This window comes from Rhinatrema bivittatum, chromosome 1, assembly GCF_901001135.1.
Source record: "Rhinatrema bivittatum chromosome 1, aRhiBiv1.1, whole genome shotgun sequence".
NCBI classification, from domain to species: domain Eukaryota; kingdom Metazoa; phylum Chordata; class Amphibia; order Gymnophiona; family Rhinatrematidae; genus Rhinatrema; species Rhinatrema bivittatum.
This window is the reverse complement of record NC_042615.1, coordinates 352,296,657-352,316,942: the sequence shown is the minus strand read 5'-3', so window position 1 is coordinate 352,316,942 and position 20,286 is coordinate 352,296,657. Positions and strand designations below refer to the sequence as shown.

The 20,286-nt window shown below is 42.5% G+C and overlaps 1 protein-coding gene across 1 annotated transcript in view; it reads right to left on the bottom strand.

The window, feature by feature from the left end:
- Positions 1-20,286, bottom strand: part of SCARB2 (scavenger receptor class B member 2) — a 180,997-nt gene that overhangs the window by 131,811 nt on the left and 28,900 nt on the right. Inside the window, exons 3-4 of the mRNA XM_029599909.1 lie at positions 11,963-12,110; positions 5,206-5,397 (exon numbers count right to left, since the gene is read on the bottom strand). Coding sequence (XP_029455769.1) covers positions 5,206-5,397; positions 11,963-12,110 — 340 coding nt within the window. The remainder of the gene's footprint in view (positions 1-5,205; positions 5,398-11,962; positions 12,111-20,286) is intronic.

The following is a 20,286-nucleotide window of genomic DNA, read 5'->3' as shown; positions in this document are numbered from 1 at the left end:
TACACAATGTTAGGTTCCATATTAGGTGCTACAACCCAAGAAAGAGATCTAGGCGTCATAGTGGATAACACATTGAAATAGTCAGTTCAGTGTGCTGCGGCAGTCAAAAAAGCAAACAGAATGTTAGGAATTATTAGAAAGGGAATGGTGAATAAAATGGAAAATGTCATAATGCCTCTGTATCGCTCCATGGTGAGACCGCACCTTGAATACTGTGTACAATTCTGGTCGCCACATCTCAAAAAAGATATAGTTGTGATGGAGAAGGTACAGAGAAGGGCTACCAAAATGATAAGGGGAATGGAAAAGCTCCCCTATGAGGAGAGACTAAAGAGGTTAGGACTTTTCAGCTTGGAGAAGAGACGGCTGAGGTGAGATATGATAGAGGTGTTTAAAATCATGAGAGGTCTAGAACGGGTAGATGTGAATCGGTTATTTACTCTTTCAGATAATAGAAAGATTAGGGAGCACTCCATGAAGTTAGCATGGGGCACATTTAAAACTAATTGGAGAAAGTTCTTTTTCACTTAACGCACAATTAAGCTCTAGAATTTGTTGCCAGAGGATGTGGTTAGTGCAGTTAGTATAGCTGTGTTTAAAAAAGGATTGGATAAGTTCTTGGAGGAGAAGTCCATTACCTGCTATTAAGTTCACTTAGAGAATAGCCACTGCCATTAGCAATGGTTACATGGAATAGACTTAGTTTTTGGGTACTTGCCAGGTTCTTATGGCCTGGATTGGCCACTGTTGGAAACAGGATGCTGGGCTTGATGGACCCTTGGTCTGACCCAGTATGGCATGTTCTTATGTTCTTAACCAAATCCAAGTGGCAACCCTCCCAGCATAGGACACCACTTGCTCTGAACCGAACTCAGCGGACCATGTCCTTGCTCCAGGACTGAACAAACTTTGTGGGAGGTAAACCTCAGAAAACCAAATCCCCCCATCCCACCTGCACCTCGCCCCTCCCCACATCCCCCCTGATCCTCCATCCCTTACTCCCCCAGACCCCCCCTTTCCCCATTCCCATCAGTATATTTCAAGGTAGAAATCACCACCATGCACTCGTCCCCTCTCCTGCCCATCCCCACCCCCCTCCACCCCCAAACCAATCCTGCTGGCCTTAAGGCAGATGACAGAGCTCACATACAGTAATCATGTACGTTTTAAAGATAGTAAAAGAAAATAAAATGTACAGCAGTATTCGCCTTATACACCTGCTACCTCATAACCCTCCCAGGGGCGGTACCCCAATCCCTGTCGCACATGTCAGTAAAGGGGACAAGAGGAACCCTCAAAGCAGGACCAGTACAAAGTCCTTCTTAGGTATGGAGGACTCCATGCAAGGCAGCATGACAATACACGGAATATAGTGAGTGTCTTAATACACAATACCCCACCAAGAGACAAAGCAAACTTTTCAAACAGGAGGGAGAGAAAATAATAAGGAAAAAAAAAAAACCAAAAACAAAAGTTCAGTGTATAGAACAATACACTATGCCGAGCTCCTCGCAGCAATCAATGGGGTGCACCGATGTAGGTATATATAAAATAAAAAAAAAGACTTCAGGTGGGAACGAATGTCCATCCACCAGGCCAGTCTCTATTGAAAAAAGATCCGGCGGCTCCTGTCAGGTAGATAATCGCACGGTAATTACACAGTCTGGCGCCGTTCATTTGGCAGAAATAAAAACAGAGACTTACTGATGTCGCCAAAATTGAATCGGTTTAGTCCGCAGCGAAATCCAGCGCAGCTCCAGATATTAAAAAACAGTCGCGACAAAAATCCAAAAAAAACGTTTCTGCACTTCCTTAGAGCATCCTGGGTCCATGTAAAAAAAAGAATGACCTGGCTGGAGGTCGGCATTGTCCCCGTGCGATATTCGAATGGTGCAAGAGAGAAGAAAAGAAGGAAAAGAGAAAAAAAAACTTCAGCACGAGCAGTCGCCATTTTCTCCCGCGTTGCGCTTCAGCCCTTGACCTCTGAATTCGGCCGTTCCTGCGCCTGGGTAAAGACACGTGCCTCTTCAGAGGTATCGAACCATCGTACCCCCCAACGAAGTATTCACCCACAGGCGTGCCAGATAGACTAAAGAGGCACGCAGTCCCAGATTAATCAATTTTGAACAATATGGAGACATGTCCCGACACTGGGAGGAGACACCTGCCAAGAAATCTTGAAATACCGGTACCTTCTGCTGGTTATACATGAGCGATCGGCCCGAGCGGAGAGCCTGGAGGATATCACATTTATGTGAGTAATTCGGCAACTTGGCAATAACTACTCACAGCCCAGTTAAGCTGTCTTTTCGAGGCCCCAAGCGGTGTGCCCTTTCCACCCGCAGGGTTCCAGTCCCACCGGTGAGGCCTAGCTCCTTAGGCAGCCACTCTTCCAGAAACGTGGATAGATTTTTATCTTCCAGGGACTCCGGGAGACCGATGAACTGTAGGTTGGATCTACGGGAGCGGTTCTCTAAGTCCTCAAGCTGATTAGCATGTTTATCCACTGAGGCCTGTAAAGCTGTTATAGGTGATTGAGCTACCTGGAGGCCATCTTGAGTCTCCGAGACTTGTTGTTCAACTTCGGTGAAACGGGCCTCATATCCAGCTAGGGCGGCTGTAAGCTCGGACAGCTTACCAGAAATAGCTAGAAGCTCCGGCCCCAGCGCTTCTGCTACTGCTGCCTTGATATTAGCCAATGCTGCCGCGGAAAGATGGTCTCAGCCTGGTCTGCTGACGGAAAAGGAGGGCTGTCAGGGCCACGCGACTTCTCTCTATCCTTCTTCTCCCTGCGCACCAATCGAGAGGTCATCTTTTCAAATTCTGATGCGGGAGAGCTTAATAAAAGCGCTCTGAAGTTTTAAGCCATCTGCTACAATGGTTTAAAAAACAGAAAAACAGAAAATACTGCTTTTCTGTACACCCTCCGACTTAATATCCTAGCGATATTAAGCCGGAGGAACCAAAAATTTAAAAAAAAAACCCAACATCTGCCCGCCAGTCAGCGGGTTAGAAAAATGGACGCTCAAATTTACCGGCATCCGTTTTCCAAACCCGTGGCTGTCAGCGGGTTTGGAAACAGACGCCGGTAAAATAGAGCGTCGGTTGTCGGGACCCACTGACAGTCACCTCTTTGCTAATAAGGAGGTAGGGATGCGCTATTGTCCCTAGCGCCTCCTTATTAGCAACCATCTCATTTAAATAGAGAATCGCACGCCCAGAAGTGCCTGAGCACGTGTCAGAAGAGCGGGCGCTCAATAGGGAGCGCCGGCTCTCCCGCATTTTTTACTGTGTCTGCCTACAAGTATCCACCAAACCACAACCCTTGCTTGATTCTTAAGTGCCCTTACTTTACTCAGGGCTAGTTTATCACAGCTTAGTTAATATTTGTTGATCTAGAGACTTTGGTCCTAAGATGCACCTTTTTTTTTTTTTTTTTTTTTATTGCCAGTGTTGAAATATATTTGTTGCTATTTTAAATTTTGTTATATACTTCATCTTTTACTAAAATTTGTTACTCTCAAGCAAAATGACTTAAGTGATGTACAAAGCCAACATTCATAAAATCATAAGTAACATAAAAGCTTACATAAAACAATAAAACCATCTAAACACAAACAAATAATTCTTGCTATACTATGTGCTCATATTTCATAAGTTCCTCAGCATTATGACCTAACAGATATGCCTGCCCAAACAAGTAGGTTTTAAAGTAGTGACTTTAGATCCTTTAAAGAATCGGACTGCCAAATAGCCTCAGGTAATGAGTTCTGTAGTGCCGTCACTGCCAGGAAGAATGCATAATCTAGTGTGAAAGCAAGTCAGGCCTGCTTTACAAAGGAGATATCCAATAGTCCTCTCTGAGAGGATCTGGGGCATGTGTTGGTTGGTACAGTCTCAAAAGTGCATCTGAACAAGGAGATGCTTTCTCATTGATTAGTTTAAAAATAATCACACTGATTTTGTATTGGATTCTATAAGCTATAGGGAGCCAAGGTAAATATGGGTGTAATATGGTCCCTGTGTTTCCAGCCAGATATTAATTGGGCAGTTGCATTCTGGATCAGTTGTAGTGGCTTGAAAATTACAGCTGGAAGACCAATGTAGGCTGCATTACAATAATCCAAAAGCAGGAGAATAGATGCTAGGGCCACTGGTCAGAAGTCATTTGGTTAAAGTAAATTCTTCATACCATACACAACTTTCAGCTTATAAAAACCAGCCTGCACAACAGATTTTGAGTGCGGAACAATACTCTCTACTATAAAGTTGCAAATGATCTTTGCGTGTATGCTTCTATCCTAATGTACTGTAAATCACTTTGGGTAAATTTTGTATTTATAAAAGCAGGTAATAAATCCAAATAAATAAAAAAATTTATACTGAGGAAAACGTGCACCGTCACCAAACGTGAGGCAAATGTCAATGAATTTTAGATTTTAATGATGCTCAAAGAGTTTCCCCTTACACGCACCGTATTACTACTAACAAAATGAGAAAGTGGCATGCTGGCACAGAATAGAAACTTTGCAAAACGTGTAGCTTTCTCTCCGTGTGCTATAGTTTTTAACTTTGCAAATACCACACACTGCGCCAGGAACGACATAGCACAGCAACATGCTCAGTATTTAAGCAGCTTAAAAAGGAGTTTCTAATGCAGCTTTTAATCCTGGGTTAAGAAGAGCATGTATGCCTTGAAATCTCAGTGGCCCTATTGTAATTCCTTGTCTAGGGTCCAACCCAATCACCTTGCGAATGTACAGCCTCCCCTCAAGATGAAGGTCACCCAATGATCTGTGCATTCCTGAACGATTCCAGATGTAATCAATACCACAATGGCTAAATAATTTCAGTGTATGTTAGGCTGCTGCAAACCCGCTCCACTTTTCAGGCTATTTACAATGAATATTCAGATATTTCTGCGTCACATTTGGGTAGACCAAGTACAGAGAGACTCCGTATATCCTTAATGGAGCAAAAGATGAGCATGAAAAAACCAGTATCATGGATTCCTGGCTGGAAGCACAACTCATGCAACATGGGACCGCAGGATCAAACAATTTACTCACAACACACAGACAGCCAAAAGACCAGACTAATACGCAAACATCTTTAAAAAAAAAAAAAAAAGATTATTGGTTTATATTCTGGATAGGGTCCTATAAAGCTGGACCGTACATTTTTCAAGAGAAAAAAAGAGCTTACCTTATAATACAAACCGAACACTGGATCAATATCAGGCTTCCATATATGAACATAAGCCAGCAGTTCATCCTTATAGCCCCATAACAGCTCATGTACAGTGCGTGTCACAAACATGCCTTCCTGGTAGGTCTCTAGGATAGACTCTACCAACGTTCTTACCCAAAAATTAGCTTTGGCCATCTCCAAAACAGCCTACAATAAAAAGAAGGACACAGTAAACAGAAAACAGTTCTCATTGGCAAATCAGAACTGTAAAAACTGAAAACCTTGTAGCTAATGTTTAAATACATTCCTAAAACAATATCATTATACAAGGTTCCTAAATCCACAGGTGTGCTTTTTTTTTTTTTTTTTTTTAAAGAAAAACGTGGGGTTTTTTTGGAAAAATCACATGTGTTGATTTGAGGCCAGGCAGCTTTTTTCTGCTTTGCTTTTTTGGGCCTTCACATAATGGGCAGTCCCTACTCTTTGAAGTTTACAATCTAGTCGAGGTAGGCAGGACAAGCAAAGAAAAACAAATTAAGAGGGTAATCTTCACAACAGCCCACATATAAACCTCCTTGAAAATGTGTGCAAGTTACACCCATTTTCTTAAACATTTGTCTCTGTGTTTAAATTCAGAGTTTAGTCTCATAATTTTGGGATGTTTTCACTTGCCTGTACTCCAGGCCTCTGCCCTAAAGGGTCTAGAAACAAGGGCAGTGTGGGGTTAAGCACTTTGCTGAAGGTCACAGATACAAACACGGGATCTGAACTGTATTTGCCTGCTTTCATGGATGCGTGCACTCACCATTTGGCTTTAAAAAACAAAAAAAAAACAAAAAACAGCAGTCATCTGCATACAGTCCAAAATCTGACGTAAAGCAATTCAATTAACAGGGCAAGACAAACCTAATAGCCTCAGGCATGAAACTAGGGAAAATGTTGCAAGAGTGTGGTAACAGTATCTCCCCCACACCACACAGCTGCAAAGCCTCACCGAACTCTGATGAGAAATGTGTTCTGCAGTTCCTTCTGTATCTTAGGAAATCGAAACAACATTTTTCAAACTTGCAATAAAGCACTAGTAAGTAGTAATAAAGCACGTAAGCCAAGCCTACACATACAACCCTGAAAGATCTGCAATAACCCTGCCAGCCCTTCCACTACAGTGTCTTACGAAACCACATTGCTGGGACATATGATCATCAGGTCAGCTACTCTGGCCTCAGCAATCAACATAAAACAGGAACAAGCCCCAATTTGGAGCCAGGGTTTGAAACAACAATACAAGGACATCTCCTCTCCGGTGACAAAGTTCAGCCAGCTGCAGAACTGCTCAATCACCGCAAAAGGTGGGAGAGCAGTAAATATAAATGAACAAAGCACTAAAAATACAATATCTTGAGCCACAGGAATAAAAAAAGAATTACACATTTGTGTAGGAAAATAATAGTTACAACAGTAAAAATGCTGAAAATAACATCAAATCAGCTGCTTGGGGCTCAATTCATCCAATCTGATGCCTAAAAAAAGGAGGCTGTGAGAGGTATTAGGGATCAACAAGAAATACAAATAAATCACTCTTCCAAGTTGGAGAAGAGGCTGTGTAGAAGGCTGAAATGTGGTGAATTGGGTAATTAGCATATAATGAAGTTTGTGCCTGTATTACGCCAAGTCACAAAGTGCATTAGATGCCTCATTTCCTTATGCATGACCTTGATTATTCCTTTTCTGATATGCAAAGTCAGTCCCCTGCACATCAACAAGTCTATTGGGTGTATGTACCACACATACTTGAGAGGGCACTGGGCAAGGAGACTGGGTGAAAAGGCCCTCGAAGCAGACAAGTATAAGTCTGGACTACAAACCCCAGCAACCTTTGCTGGAGGAGAGATGATGGAGGAAGTGGGGGGGTTCTGAGGGTGGAGTCTCTGAACTGCAGGTCAGGAAGGAGCTAGCAGGGTGCTTGAAGAGCCGCATTTTGGTTGGGTTTTTTTGTCATTTGTGTCTTGAGATTTGTGGTAGCAGCATGGAGGCAGAGAAAATCCTGTTCTGGTTGTCTGAGCAGCAGCAAGAACAGCATCAGCTGAATCAGCAACTATTAAAGCAGATGGCAGCACAACAGCAGCTGCAACAGGTGGAGATGCAAATGCAGCTAACCCAGTGACAACAGTCACATGCTCAACCCATGGTAGGACTTAGTCAACCATGGCTGGGGGCTATTATGCTAAAATGGGCCCAGTCAACCATCCATTCCTAGTGATTTTCAAGACAGTGGCGGAAGTGAACACCTAGCCTGGCATGCAATGGGCCATGAGACCAGCCCCTTATTTGACTGGAAAGCACCTCCAGGGGCTTAGCTATAGAGTGAGCCCGGAAATATAGGGTGGTGAAGGCAGCTATATTGGACCAGTTGGGGTTGTCTCAGGAAGATTACAGAAAGAAATTCTGGAAGATTAAGTTTCTTCTAGGGGGTCTGGTCTCGAGTGTTAAAAAATGCAGGTGGGAGGTGACTGGGGCCAGAAAGAAAATCAAGGCCGGAGGTAACAGTTTGTCATTAAGGAACAGTGGGTGAATACTGTGCCCACTAAGATGCAAAGGGTGTGTAAAGATGCAGGAAGCAAACTCACTGCTGGAAGCAATTTTATTTTCAGAGTGATACATGGATAATGAGAGCCCAGACTTGATCAGGAGGAATGCAGAGAGAGGACTGATGTGGTGAGGGAAGGAAAGAAGCTTTCCAGCTGAATAAGACACCCTGGGTAACACCCACGGGAGGGAGGGATGAGGGGCAAAGGTGTCAAGAAGGTATGCAGCAAGCTCGGGAGAATATGGGAGGAGCATCACTAGGACAGAATACGGGTGTCTGTTATTCTTGTGGGGAGAGGGGTCCACTTTTGGAAAGGCTGTCCCCCCATATGAATTATAGTTTGGGCGATGTGCGTTTTGGGAAGCAGTTTGGGAGTTTCCAGAAGGAGATATGGATCGTGATAGGGAGAGGAAAAAATTCTGCCAACTGTCTGATAGAATCAGGCAGTTGGGAGAATTTAGTGAGTCCCATGTTGGTCCCCTTGTGTAGGAGGGATGACTCTGACCCTATATGCTTAAAGATGTGTGCAGGGGGAGATCGGGGAATACCCTGGTGTTTGGGCAGATTTGACAAAAGGGGAGAAGGATGAAGGTCACCACAGTGATGGGGTTGACCTGCATGGTCATTCTGGGAAGAGACTGGGGCCAATTGAGGATGGCCTGAGAGGGCAGGAGGTCATGGCTCTTCACCTGAGGTAAAAGGAGGCAGCTGCAGAAGGGGGAAGACCTGGTTCTTCGAGGTCTTCCCATATGAGCAACAGGAAGCTTTTTTTTTTATAAGCCAAAGAGATGACGATGGAGGAAGCAGGCCAGGGAGGGATTAGGAGCTCTAAGCAAGGGGAAAGTCTGTGGAAAGAGATTCCCAGTCTGAAGTATTTGGAGAAGGGGTTTTGGAGAAATTCCCATTCCTGGGATGGAAGCAATACCAGAACCCTGCATTGCAGGTCTTGTCTGATAGAATTCTACTACAAGATGGGGAAAAAGTCAATAAATATTGCAATTTTAAGGTAACTGATCTGTTATATAGGAGAATGGGGGCCCAGCAGTGGAAAGAACTGGTGTTGCAATTGCTAGTACTCCCAACTTTTTTGAAGGAGTTGCTGGAGCTAGCACGTATTCCTCTAGTAAGACATGTAGGGGAAGCCATCATAATTGCTCAGAACTACAAAAGTTTTATTGACCCGTGGGTCTTTAAACAGATGAAGCAATTTTGTTCACCTGGTGTCAGCCAGAGGATGGCATTGGGCACTTTGGAACCTTTACCAGTACTGGAAACTCCGTGTGTTAGATTTGTTTTGGATATAGGGAGGCCTGCAACCAGTATAAAGTTGGGTAATAATAGATTCACCAGATATCCCTGGGCAACAGCCTTCAGAAATGTGCCCACCCAGACCTTAGCATGGAATCTGATGAAGAGCCTTTATGACTTGGGTATATCTAGAGAGATCCTGACAAACTTTATGTCTGGCTGCTCCAGTAGGTATGTGGACTTTTTGGGGTGAAAACATTAGGAACAGCAGCATATCACCCCCAAACAGACAGGTTTGTGAAGCATTTTATTTGTATGCTGAAAACCATACTAAGAATGTCCACTGGTGGTAGGCATGGCTCATACCCTATTGTTGTTCACCATTAGGGAAGTAGCCCAGGTGGACATGGATTTTCCCCTTTTGAATTTATGTATGGTTGACTCCCGAGGGAGCTCCCAGAAGGGTTAAAGGAGGACTGGGTAGGTATGGAGGCAAAAGAAAGTGTAGTGAATTATGTGGGGAGGTTAAAAATACATCTGGAAAAAGTGCAGGAGGAGCAGGTCTTCTCTTACAACTGAGGGTACAATTAAGGCAGTATCAGGTTAAAAAAAAAAAAAAAGCAGGTGTTGGTATTGTTACAAACATAGAAACATAGAAATGACGGCAGAAGAAGACCAAACTGCCCAGCAAGCCATGCACTTTTCTTTTTTCCTCTTACTTGTTACGCTTGGCTCTTAGTACCTTTCAGTCCCATTTCCCTTCCACCCCACCATTAATGTAGAGAGCAGTGTTGGAACTGCATCTAATTGAATACGTAGCTTAGTTAGGGGTAGTAACCGCCTCAATAAGCAAGCTACACCCATGCTTCTGTTCACGCGACTATGTAATTTAGTCCTTGCTGGTTGTTGTCTATATATATATATCTATATCTCTCTATCTCTATCTCAATATCTATATATATATCTATATCTATATCTAGATACTCTTTTCTACATTGCCCCTGCCGTTGAAGCAGAGAGCTATGCGTTGAAAGTGAAGTATCAGACTTTCTCCCCTGCCGTTGAAGCAGAGAGCTATGCATTGGAAGTGAAGTATCAGACTTTCTCCCCTCCCGTTGAAGCAGAGAGCTATGCTAGATGTGCATTGAAAGTAAAGTATCAGGCTTATTTGGTTTGGGGGTAGTAATCGTCGTAACAAGCTAGCTACACCCCGCTTTTTTGTGAATGCAAATCCTTCTTTTTTTTTTTTCCACATTTCCTCTTACCATTGAAGCTTAGAGCAATGTTGGAATCGCATTAACCGTGTGTATGTATATTGAATAAGGGTATAATCTCCAGGTAGTAGCCTTTATTCCCGCGAGCCACCCCCTCTTCATTCACGTCCCCTAGACTTGATGGATCCACAGTGTTTATCCCACGCCCCTTTGAAGTCCTTCACAGTTCTGGTCTTCACCACTTCCTCTGGAAGGGCATTCCAGGCATCCACCACCCTCTCCGTGAACATCCGATACTACTAGCTAAATGGAGGAGTCCTTTTAGGAACTAGATCCAGTAGAACAATGAAATATGAAGGGATGGAGGAATATGAAACAAGTGCCTGTTGAAAACTTGGGCAGGCCCTGATGATCAGGAAGGAGAAACAGGAAGAGGAACTGTGTCCCCAGTAGATGGAGGCCAAGTGAAAATTGGGGAAGTCCTCTCACAAAACAGAAGAGGCAGGTAGAAAGCGTATTAGCTGAATTTGCAAGTGTGTTCAGTGCTTAGCCTGGGAGGATGAAGGCACATAGAGCACTGAAAAACAGAACCAGAGGTGATATTTTACCAATTACCTGAAGCTAACAGAAAAGAGATGGCGAAGCAAGTCAAAGAGATGCTGGAGTTAAGGGTTTTGAAGAATCTCATAGTGCTTGGCCTAGTCCGATAGTAGTGGTTCAAAAATCAGAAACATTTTGCATTGACTTTCAGCAGGTTAATGTTGTCTCTAAGTGAACATCTGTAGTTACTACAGCCCAGGACACAGAGGATGTCTATGGAGGAATTCACTGGAGTTAGGTGTTTTCTCTGTGGAAGCTGCAGAAGCCCTGATGGTGGTAGATGTCAATATGCCCCCCACCCCATCAGGAGTGGTATCTGGATCAGCTGGAGGTTTTGTCCACCTCTCCAAAGAACTTCAGAGATATTTGGAAGATAGAAGCCACAAGAATACCTTCAGTCTGAGAAACTATTTCTCAATTATGTCATTTTACCCATGAAGCAGTCCATACATTTAGGATTATAAGACAGGATCAGAAACTGGGTGAGCTGGAGGGAAAGGTGGTAACCAGAGGCCAGATTGCAATGTTACAGCCCTCCCATATGGCAGTTAACAAAGCTACTTTGGAATAAAAGAAGTGAGTTGTTGGAGGACTCCACGAGGGCAAAGAATCTAAGCCAATTACATTACCTAAATCCAAACTATTTTCTTCACATGAGCTATTTATGAAATATCTGCAGAAACCCTACTGAGTCTGCCCCACCAACATCTAAAATGTATCATACAGTAGCAGCCAGATGGGGTATCAGCCCATGATTGAGCGCCCGCTCCCTTAATGCCCGCCAATCCACCTCTCCAGGGCACCCAATGCTAAATGCAAATGGGCTGCCGCGGTAAAAAGGAGGCGCTGGGGAAACTGCTCGCCCCTAGGGCCTCCTCGGCAGCGGAAGCCCAGGAGAGGTGGCTGTCAGCCACTTAGGAAAACAGACACTCAGTTTTAAGAGCATCCATTTGCCTAACCTGTGCACAGCCACAGGTTAGGAAAATGGACGTTTGTTAATTGAGAACTGAAGCTGATTATCACAAAAGTGATAACTTTGCACAAGACTAAAATCTTTAAGAAACGGGAGCTATGGCATTAGCAGATACTGGGTTACTTTCTGTATGTATCAAGCCAGACTTACCATAACAGGAATATTTACAGTTCTGATCAAGTCAACATGAGGGTCCCCAATGGATTTTTCTTCTTCAAATATATACATCTTTGGGCTTAATGATGATATTCTTGTATTATTATCAAGAAACTGAACATCAGTTCTCTGCCTGTATTCCCTAAGATAGTGGAAAGAAAACCAGGTTCAATTTTACCAATATTTTCAAAATGATTAAAAGCCAAGCTTATAGGACTCGAATGACCCAAAGAAAATCGGAACTTAAAGAAATTTCAGGCAGAAAGTTATTCACCTAATTAAAAAAATGATTTGCTGTAAATACTGCTCAGAATATCTCAGAAAAGATACTGACAAAACATATCTTGTAGATTTTACATCTATGCCCCTGCAGAATGGCACTGCACCACCAGCTTGTTTGTTGACCCTTATTTCCATACATTTAAGTGGACTAAACATGGCAATCACGGTACTTTGCTCATGAGGTCTGACTGGATGGATGAGAAAGAGAAGGAGCAACATTGTTATGCAAGCCAAATAAATTTCGATTAAAACAAGAGAGATGGCATGAATATTGAAAGATGTGCATGATGAAAACTTGCTTTGGTTTGCTTCCTTCAATTTGGGATGCTTTGGAATACATTTCATTTGAGTGGATTTTATTTTTTCATTACATTTCGTGTTTATTCATTTTGGAAAATAGTGCATGGTATTTGCAAATAGGGTATGCTATTATCTGAAACAAATAAAAAATAAAATTGTTCAGGGCTTTCGGGGCTGTTTCCAGTTTGTTTCAAATGTAATGATCAAAACAAAAATGGCCATTTTGGGGTTTAGATTTACCATTTGTTTTTAAAACGAATGCTCATCCCCAGCGAACATTATACAGACAAAGTGGTTAATGAATAGGGAGTGCATGTATCTCAGTCAGGACAGACAGCGCTCAGTCCTTACAAGCAGTATTTGTTTTTGCATGGAAAATTTTAGGCAGGCTTTAAAAATAGAGAAAGACTATGGGGGGGAAAAAAAAAAAAAAAAAAGGTGTTCATGTGTTTTCTGACAGAATGAAATAGAAATTTCCTACCTCTCCCCTCCCCCACCCAAATGTATTCAATTTTTAAGAAGCATCTAAATCATTCCCACAGGAAGCAATAGGTACTGTGCAGCTGCCAGGTCTTTGGCCTGAAGTTACTTCCACCTTGACCAGGATCTAATGTATGCATATCTGAGGGCTTCTGGAGATGAATGGAAAGCTCAAATCTATATGGCTAAACAAGTTTATTTTGAGAACATGGATGGACATGGCAGGGGGTATTAATAAGAAAATATGTAGGGATTCCTTTTCCATACACCACAAATATCTCTTTTCTGTGATGAATGCCAGGTTTTGCTTTTTTTTGTAGAATAGGTTGCAAATATATGCTTTTCCAATCATTTCTATTTGCCTTGGTTCTGAAATTAGACCTACAGAAGCCGCAAATTATTTGGGTGAATTAATTCCAAATACAGCCACAGAAAGCGAAGCATGTGGAAAGACACCCTGATCCTGAGCTACAGCAAATCATGCTTTTTTACAAAGCAAAATGGCTAAATTCCAGAAAGGCATAAATTAAAAATCACATTTAACTATCTTGTCTTCTTCTTTTGTACTTATATCCAACTTTTACATTCCCAAAGCTGCTTGCAACAGGTTAAATACAAATTATGAAATATAACGCATACAATTTATAATAATTACAAAACAAAATACATTTTACAAGCCGGAACAGTAACTTTCAAACAGCCGCACGGGCATACAAAATACACCCGCATACCGGCTCGCGCCAATGGACGCAGCCATTTTATACCATTCGTGCATATGTTATAAAATCAGCAGCTCGCGCGTGTGCACAATTTGATGTGGATGCGTGCAGATGCTGCCTCTACCACGTATGTGGGGGGGATTTTGTTAGGCACGCGTGCCGACACAACCGGTTCGCCCCGATAAAGGATAGGACTTCCTGACCCTTCTAGCTGGATAGCCTCCCTTTTACTCTTTTAGTCCTGACCCTTCAAACCCCGCTGACTAGCCCTGATTTTATTTCAAAACTTACCCGCCATCTCCAGCAGAAGTAATGGTCCGCAGTAGGGAACCCCCGGTGCGCCCTTGTGTCCATAACTATTTATGTGCAGACTTCATGTTACAGACCGGAGTTGTCCATGTCCCGCCCATGCTCTGCCCAGATCATGCCCTGCCCCTTTTTTGAGTTTATTTGTGAGTGTACCAGGAGTTGCGTGCACTTGTCCACTTTTTTTTTTAAATCCGCGTGTGTCTCCCGGCTTTGGCGCGCGTAGGGCTTTTAACATCAATTTTATTGTGTGTAGCTGAATTCAGTCCCTACTTTCAATGCGCATACTTAAACAGGCTAAAGCAGTTCCTGATAGTATACATTTTAAATTCCTCTAATAAGAAACAACGAGTCCATTCACTTCCTGAGGAGCTCCTCAATGGGACCCCCCCCCCTTTGGATCGCCTCATTGGATGCATCCTGCCCCGCCACTGGTAGCCTTTTCAGGTCAGCCTGCGATGATATTAGCGGGAGGAGATGGAGTCAGGGCGTCCCTTGCATCTGATCCAGTGGCAGCACAGAGGAGAAATGGGGCAGCACAATAGCAAAAGCTCATCTGCAGGGCTTGCATTTAACTCCAGGCCTTCTGCCTCTCAATATGAGCCACCTTTTCAGGTTGCAATCAGTCAAAATAAAGGCAAAAATATAGTACAAAATGCCTGCAAGTCAGTATATTCGCATAATTTTGTCCACCTCTGTATGTAAAAAAAATTCCACAGAATACCTATGTGAAAAAAAGCTAAGAGCACTGCAGGACTTTTAACAAATTGCTAAATTTAACCTTTATGGGAATTCATACCACAGCACCTTTCTATTCCTTTTTTTTTTTACTCTAATTTTAGTTGATTCTTAAATATGGCCCCACATTCCATAGCCAAAAGTATAAAGGGCAAGTATTAATCTGCAAATGCTGTAAGGTTTTAAAATACATTTCAGTAATGATGAAGAAAAGGAGAAAGCTAAAATATGAATGGGAACAGATAGTGAAACCACATCAGCATTTCCTGTTTCTCGCTGCACACGCATGCAGAAAGCCAAGCGCACTTTGAAGTGCTGAAAACGCAAACAGTCACATATTTTACCAAGGTTTGATATTTTCAAGGAAAGAGGTCCATTTTGTAAATATTCATACATAATAAATTGAAGGCAAAGAAATATTAGGTGAACAATTTTTCAGTTATTAAAAAAAATAAACAACATTCACATGAAATGGTCCAGGCTGCAAAGTGCTACGTGCAAGCAAGCCCCATGGCCTTGCAAGCGAATTTTCAAAGGGAAAATCCCTCATGGGGTCTCTCTTTGAAAATTCAAGGGACCACGAGTACTTGTGCATCTGTGTATTCTGTGGTGCAAACTATGAGAGATAAATACTCATGGGATTTCAAAATGAAATCAACCCCATGTATTTTATAGTGCTCACTTTCAACCCCACCTCTTTTCGGGCATACATACTTTGTCCCACATTCACGAGGGGCTGGGGTGCGCTCAGTTTTCATAAACGCAATTTTAATGCAGGTAAACACACAAAAGTATCCACATGAAAATCTTCTGGAGCACATCAAAAGCCCATAGCTTCAGGCTGAAATCTCAAAAAAAGATAACACACAAGAACAGAGCAAATTTAAGACTGCGGCAACCCAACCGAGCACTGCAAGTAAGTGCAAATGCACAAAGTGTCAAAATGCACTTCAAACTCATAAAGACAGATGGACAAGTTCTCTTGTCCACAGAATCTTGCATTTTCTGAGGCAGTTCTTACAGTGACTAAGTTAATGTGGTGCGTAAAGGCTTTATAAGCTGGGCTGTGTATTGCCGTGCCAAGACCCAGATTTGGTTGCTGGGCCGGTCTCTACTTGAGATGCTGTGAAGGCAGTATTCACAAACCCAGTAGAGGCAGGTGTTCCAGACATCATATAAACCTTGATATTTAGTGACTCGGCTTAGGTCCACGTTTCCTGCGTTACAGAGGGAGCCATGATCTGTGGCCTCTGATTGACCACAATCACTACAAATGATGTGGCTAAATAAGAAGGGAGAACAGAAATAGAACAGTGGTTTGCAACCTGGTCATTGAGTTCCACCCAGCCAGTCTGGTTTTTCAAGGATATCTACAATGTGCATGTAAATATATCCCATGCATATTCATTGTGGATAAAGTGAAAAACAGACTCAGGGACCAGCATTATGGAAAAGTCTCTGGGTAGTTGCTAATCAGGGATCATGGTGTTAGAGCCCAACAGATGCCCTGTTATAACTGAGCTGGAATCCTACAAAAACAAGAAGAAAGTGCTGAGCCAAAAACAAACGGGTTTCCAACTTTTCTTCTCTTCCTTGAAGAAAAAATATTAATGTAATCATTGTTTTTCTATCTTTAATCAGCACTTGTCACCCTTCCGACTTACCTAAGGCATGCAGAATATTTTATCAGCTTTCCCCTGTTCCCAAAACTCACCAACTAACGTATGCAAAGAATGCCTCCATCTTACTTTATCTTATTATGTTACCCTCATTGGTTTTGCTTACCTAAAGAAATACTGTACTTCCTGGTAGTCAAGAAATAATAAGGAAGGGCATGGATGGGAAGAGGGACTGATAACACACAGGGTATTTCCTCTGATCCCAGTTAATTCCCCTAAAATGTTTCCCACAATGGACACATTACACAAACAATGTCAGTGCTTCTTCTTGTCCTCCCTATTTTAGTATGAGTAAAAAAAATGCTGCTTCTTTAGAAAATGCAAAGATGCCCACGCTCCCTGTTTGACAAGTGAGACTCTATCCAGCCTAAAGCGTCTCCCTTCTCTCCTCCAGCGCATTCTGTCAAGAGAATAAGATGCTTCCCTTTCATAAGGAAGAGTCAACCCGGGCATCTAGACAGATTTCTCGTCTTAAGGCTACTTATTATGCCTTACACCAAGTGCATATTCCCAGCACAGGATTCTGAATCAGGATTGCTGGCAGACCAGTCCACATCCTAGAGTTGCTACAAACAACGTTTAGACTGCACTGTAAAGAGCTTTTCTTATTTTAACATGGGTGTGTGTTTGTGGTGCTGTTTCATGCGAGACTTACCGGTATGTTGTGTCTTGCACAAACTGTCTAGGGAGGAACAAAAAGGGAAAAAAAGCAAAACACGAATAATCCAATTAAAAAGGTGACACAAGAACAAGCAGACAGTGTATTGTGAGCTGAATATTTTGAAATTTGGGGCACATGTACAAGCCACTTCTCTGGCCATGAACCTCTTATTAGTTCATGCGTCTTTTTCACTGGAAACATGCCAGTATTCTCCATGTTTTGACCAAGAGCTTTACTTGGCAGCATTTCAGATAAGAAATGAAAGCAGACAAAAAGAAAGTGAAAAACTCTTTAAAACTGCTGAAAAAAGCAGCAAATGAATTCCAAGTCTGAAGACAACCAAAATTAGAGTGGGGGAGGAGCAGGGGATGAAGGCCTGTGAAACACAAAACAAAAAAAAAAAAAACCCCCGAACACCTTTCTCTTCAACCAAAATGGAAAAGTTGGAAATGTTGGCAAAGAAGTGAAAACTTAATGAAATATTGTCTTTTAGAGCAATGAGTGAGAAACTTTGTAAAGACAAACAGGTCAAGAGTCTTGCTAGCACAAAAACAGCCACATATATGGGGCTCGCACAAGCAACGCCCATTTTAAGAAGTCGCGGAGTACGAGCATAGATACCTGTGCACGCGTGAAGAAAGGGCGGAAAAGAGGTGGTGCATGGGCGTACTGGGGCAAGGACAAGATTTACGCGCGCAAGTCTGCATTTTAAAAAATTGACCATGGTGTGCGTCGGCTTGACTTTACCTCTGGTCATGATGGGGAGCAAGTCTGGAGATCTCAGGTTTTTCGGTGTTTAGCACAGTTTGGAGCTTGCAGGATGAAGAACCGGAAGGGTCTTGAAGACCTCGATATGAACTGAGCAAACTGGAGGACTACTAGGAGCACATTTTAAAATCTGCTTCCACACGCACGTAAAAGCCACTAAAGCCCTAGCCAAAATACGCGCATACTTGCGAGCACAATTTAAAATTGCAGCATCTCTCCGCTCGCGTGCCAATACACACGTTCATGGATAAGAACATAAGAAATTGCCATGCTGGGTCAGACCAAGGGCCCATCAAGCCCAGCATCCTGTTTCCAACAGAGGCCAAACCAGGCCACATGAACCTGGCAATTACCCAATCACTAAAAAGATGCACCCACGTTCCTTTTAAAGTTAGCCTGAACGTTTTCAAATATTGTACATAAGTCCTTAAATTTCCAAAAAAGTAATTTCTAATAACTATGGCCTCTGTTACTGAAGCACGTTAAAATGCAGGTTAGCACGCATTTTTAACATGCATTAGTGTGCAGACATTAACATGGTATTTAGTAAAGGGAATTAAACCTTTACCAAAAACTCTCCATTAAGTGATTACCATGGCCCTTCCCCCCTCAACACACACTCAAAATGTCATCATTGGCTGTATGCAAACCCCTCTCCTGGAGCAGCCCCTTCCCTGGTGCATTCAAATCAATGTTAACTCATTTATTTAAACAAGCCTTTAATTAATTAAGCATTTATAGAGATCTGTCTGTCTTCTGTTTGCACCCCCCATCGAGGTAATCTCTCCAGGGGCGGATTGGCCTATCGGGGGATCGGGCATCCCCCGGTGGGCCGGTCGCGCTAGTCACGTGGTCTCTCCTGGGCCGGCCTGGGCGGCGAATCCCCGGGCCGGTCTTCATCAGGAATCTGCCGCTGAATCCCTCCCTAAAAGGTCTTCCTACATTCTCTGAAGAGAACCCTAGGCATTTGGGGCAACAGCAATTCCCAATTCCTCCTGCCCCACTGGCTCTGCAGCATCAAATGATTTACTATCTAGCGCTTAGAAAAGCCTGAGCCATTTACAGATTACATACACAATTTAAAATTTAAAACAAACAAAATGAAAGAAAAATACACGACATGATCTTCAAAACAGAAGACAGACAGATCCCTATAAATGTTTAAATTAATTAAAGGCTTGTTTAAATAAATGAGTTAACAACATTGATTTGAAGGTCAAGCACAATGCTTCCGAAAGGGAATTCCAAATATCAGGGGCTGCTACAGAGAATGCAGACTGCTACAGAGAATGCAGACTTTTGGACTGTCCTCCTGTACGACAGGCACGATTGGCAGATATCCCGCCCCAAACTCCTCCCCCTTTTCCAAATTAGCATCACACCATGTGTTATGGTGCTTTTCGCATGCGAAAACGCCTTAACACGTGCGAAAAGACCATAACGTGAGTTGGAAAATAACCCCCTTAGTCAGCTAACTCTAAATATCAGCTAGATGAGTTATTTGGCTAAGTCAACTCCAGCTGAAACATCTCCAAATAATCCAGATAACTTTGAATATACCTGGTAAAGGTTAAAGAATATATGCAGTTCAGTGGTGATGAACCTACTGTATAAAATATATCCAGATAAGTGGTGTCGATATTCAAATCTCAGCATTTATCTAGATAACGCAAACATTCCGGAAAAAACTTAAAAATTGGCTTTCCCGCCAAGCTTTCCTAAAACAGGTCCGACTTTAAAAACCTTTTTATTTTACTTCCTCGCCAGACATGTACCTAACCCTGATTTATTCTACACAAAATGGTTATTTATTTATACAAATGGTTCTTCTCTCCCTTCCTCTTCCTTCCTGCGTCCACGTTTTTGATACACCTTGTTAAATGTAACTTTCTGACTCCTGTTAAAGCCCTATTGTTAAACAGCTGATAATGTATGTTAACCCTTGGTTCATTGAAAACCGATCTGATATGACTCGTCATGAAGGTCGGTATATAAAAGAATTAAATAAATAAACAACGTTAAGGGTAAATGGATAAATCCCTATGAGTATCACCTCATTGGGCCTCATATTCAGCCGCTATCTGGCTGAACAAGTTAGCTGGATAAGTTTATCTGCCTAACTTTAGACCTGCTCAATAGCGGGTTTAACTTATCTTGCCAACTTAGCTGAACAAGTTTCAATATCGCTTCCTTACCTGGCTAAGTGGCTGGTTATTTAGCTGCTGCCACTTAGCCAGATTAAATCTTAATTTATCTGGCTACGTGGTGCTGAATAATCACAACCAGACTTCATCAAAACATGTTTCTAAGTCCCGATTTAAGGTCAATTGAGTCCCTAATAAATTCCTTGACATTATGCAAGCATAATTACATGATACTAAAAAA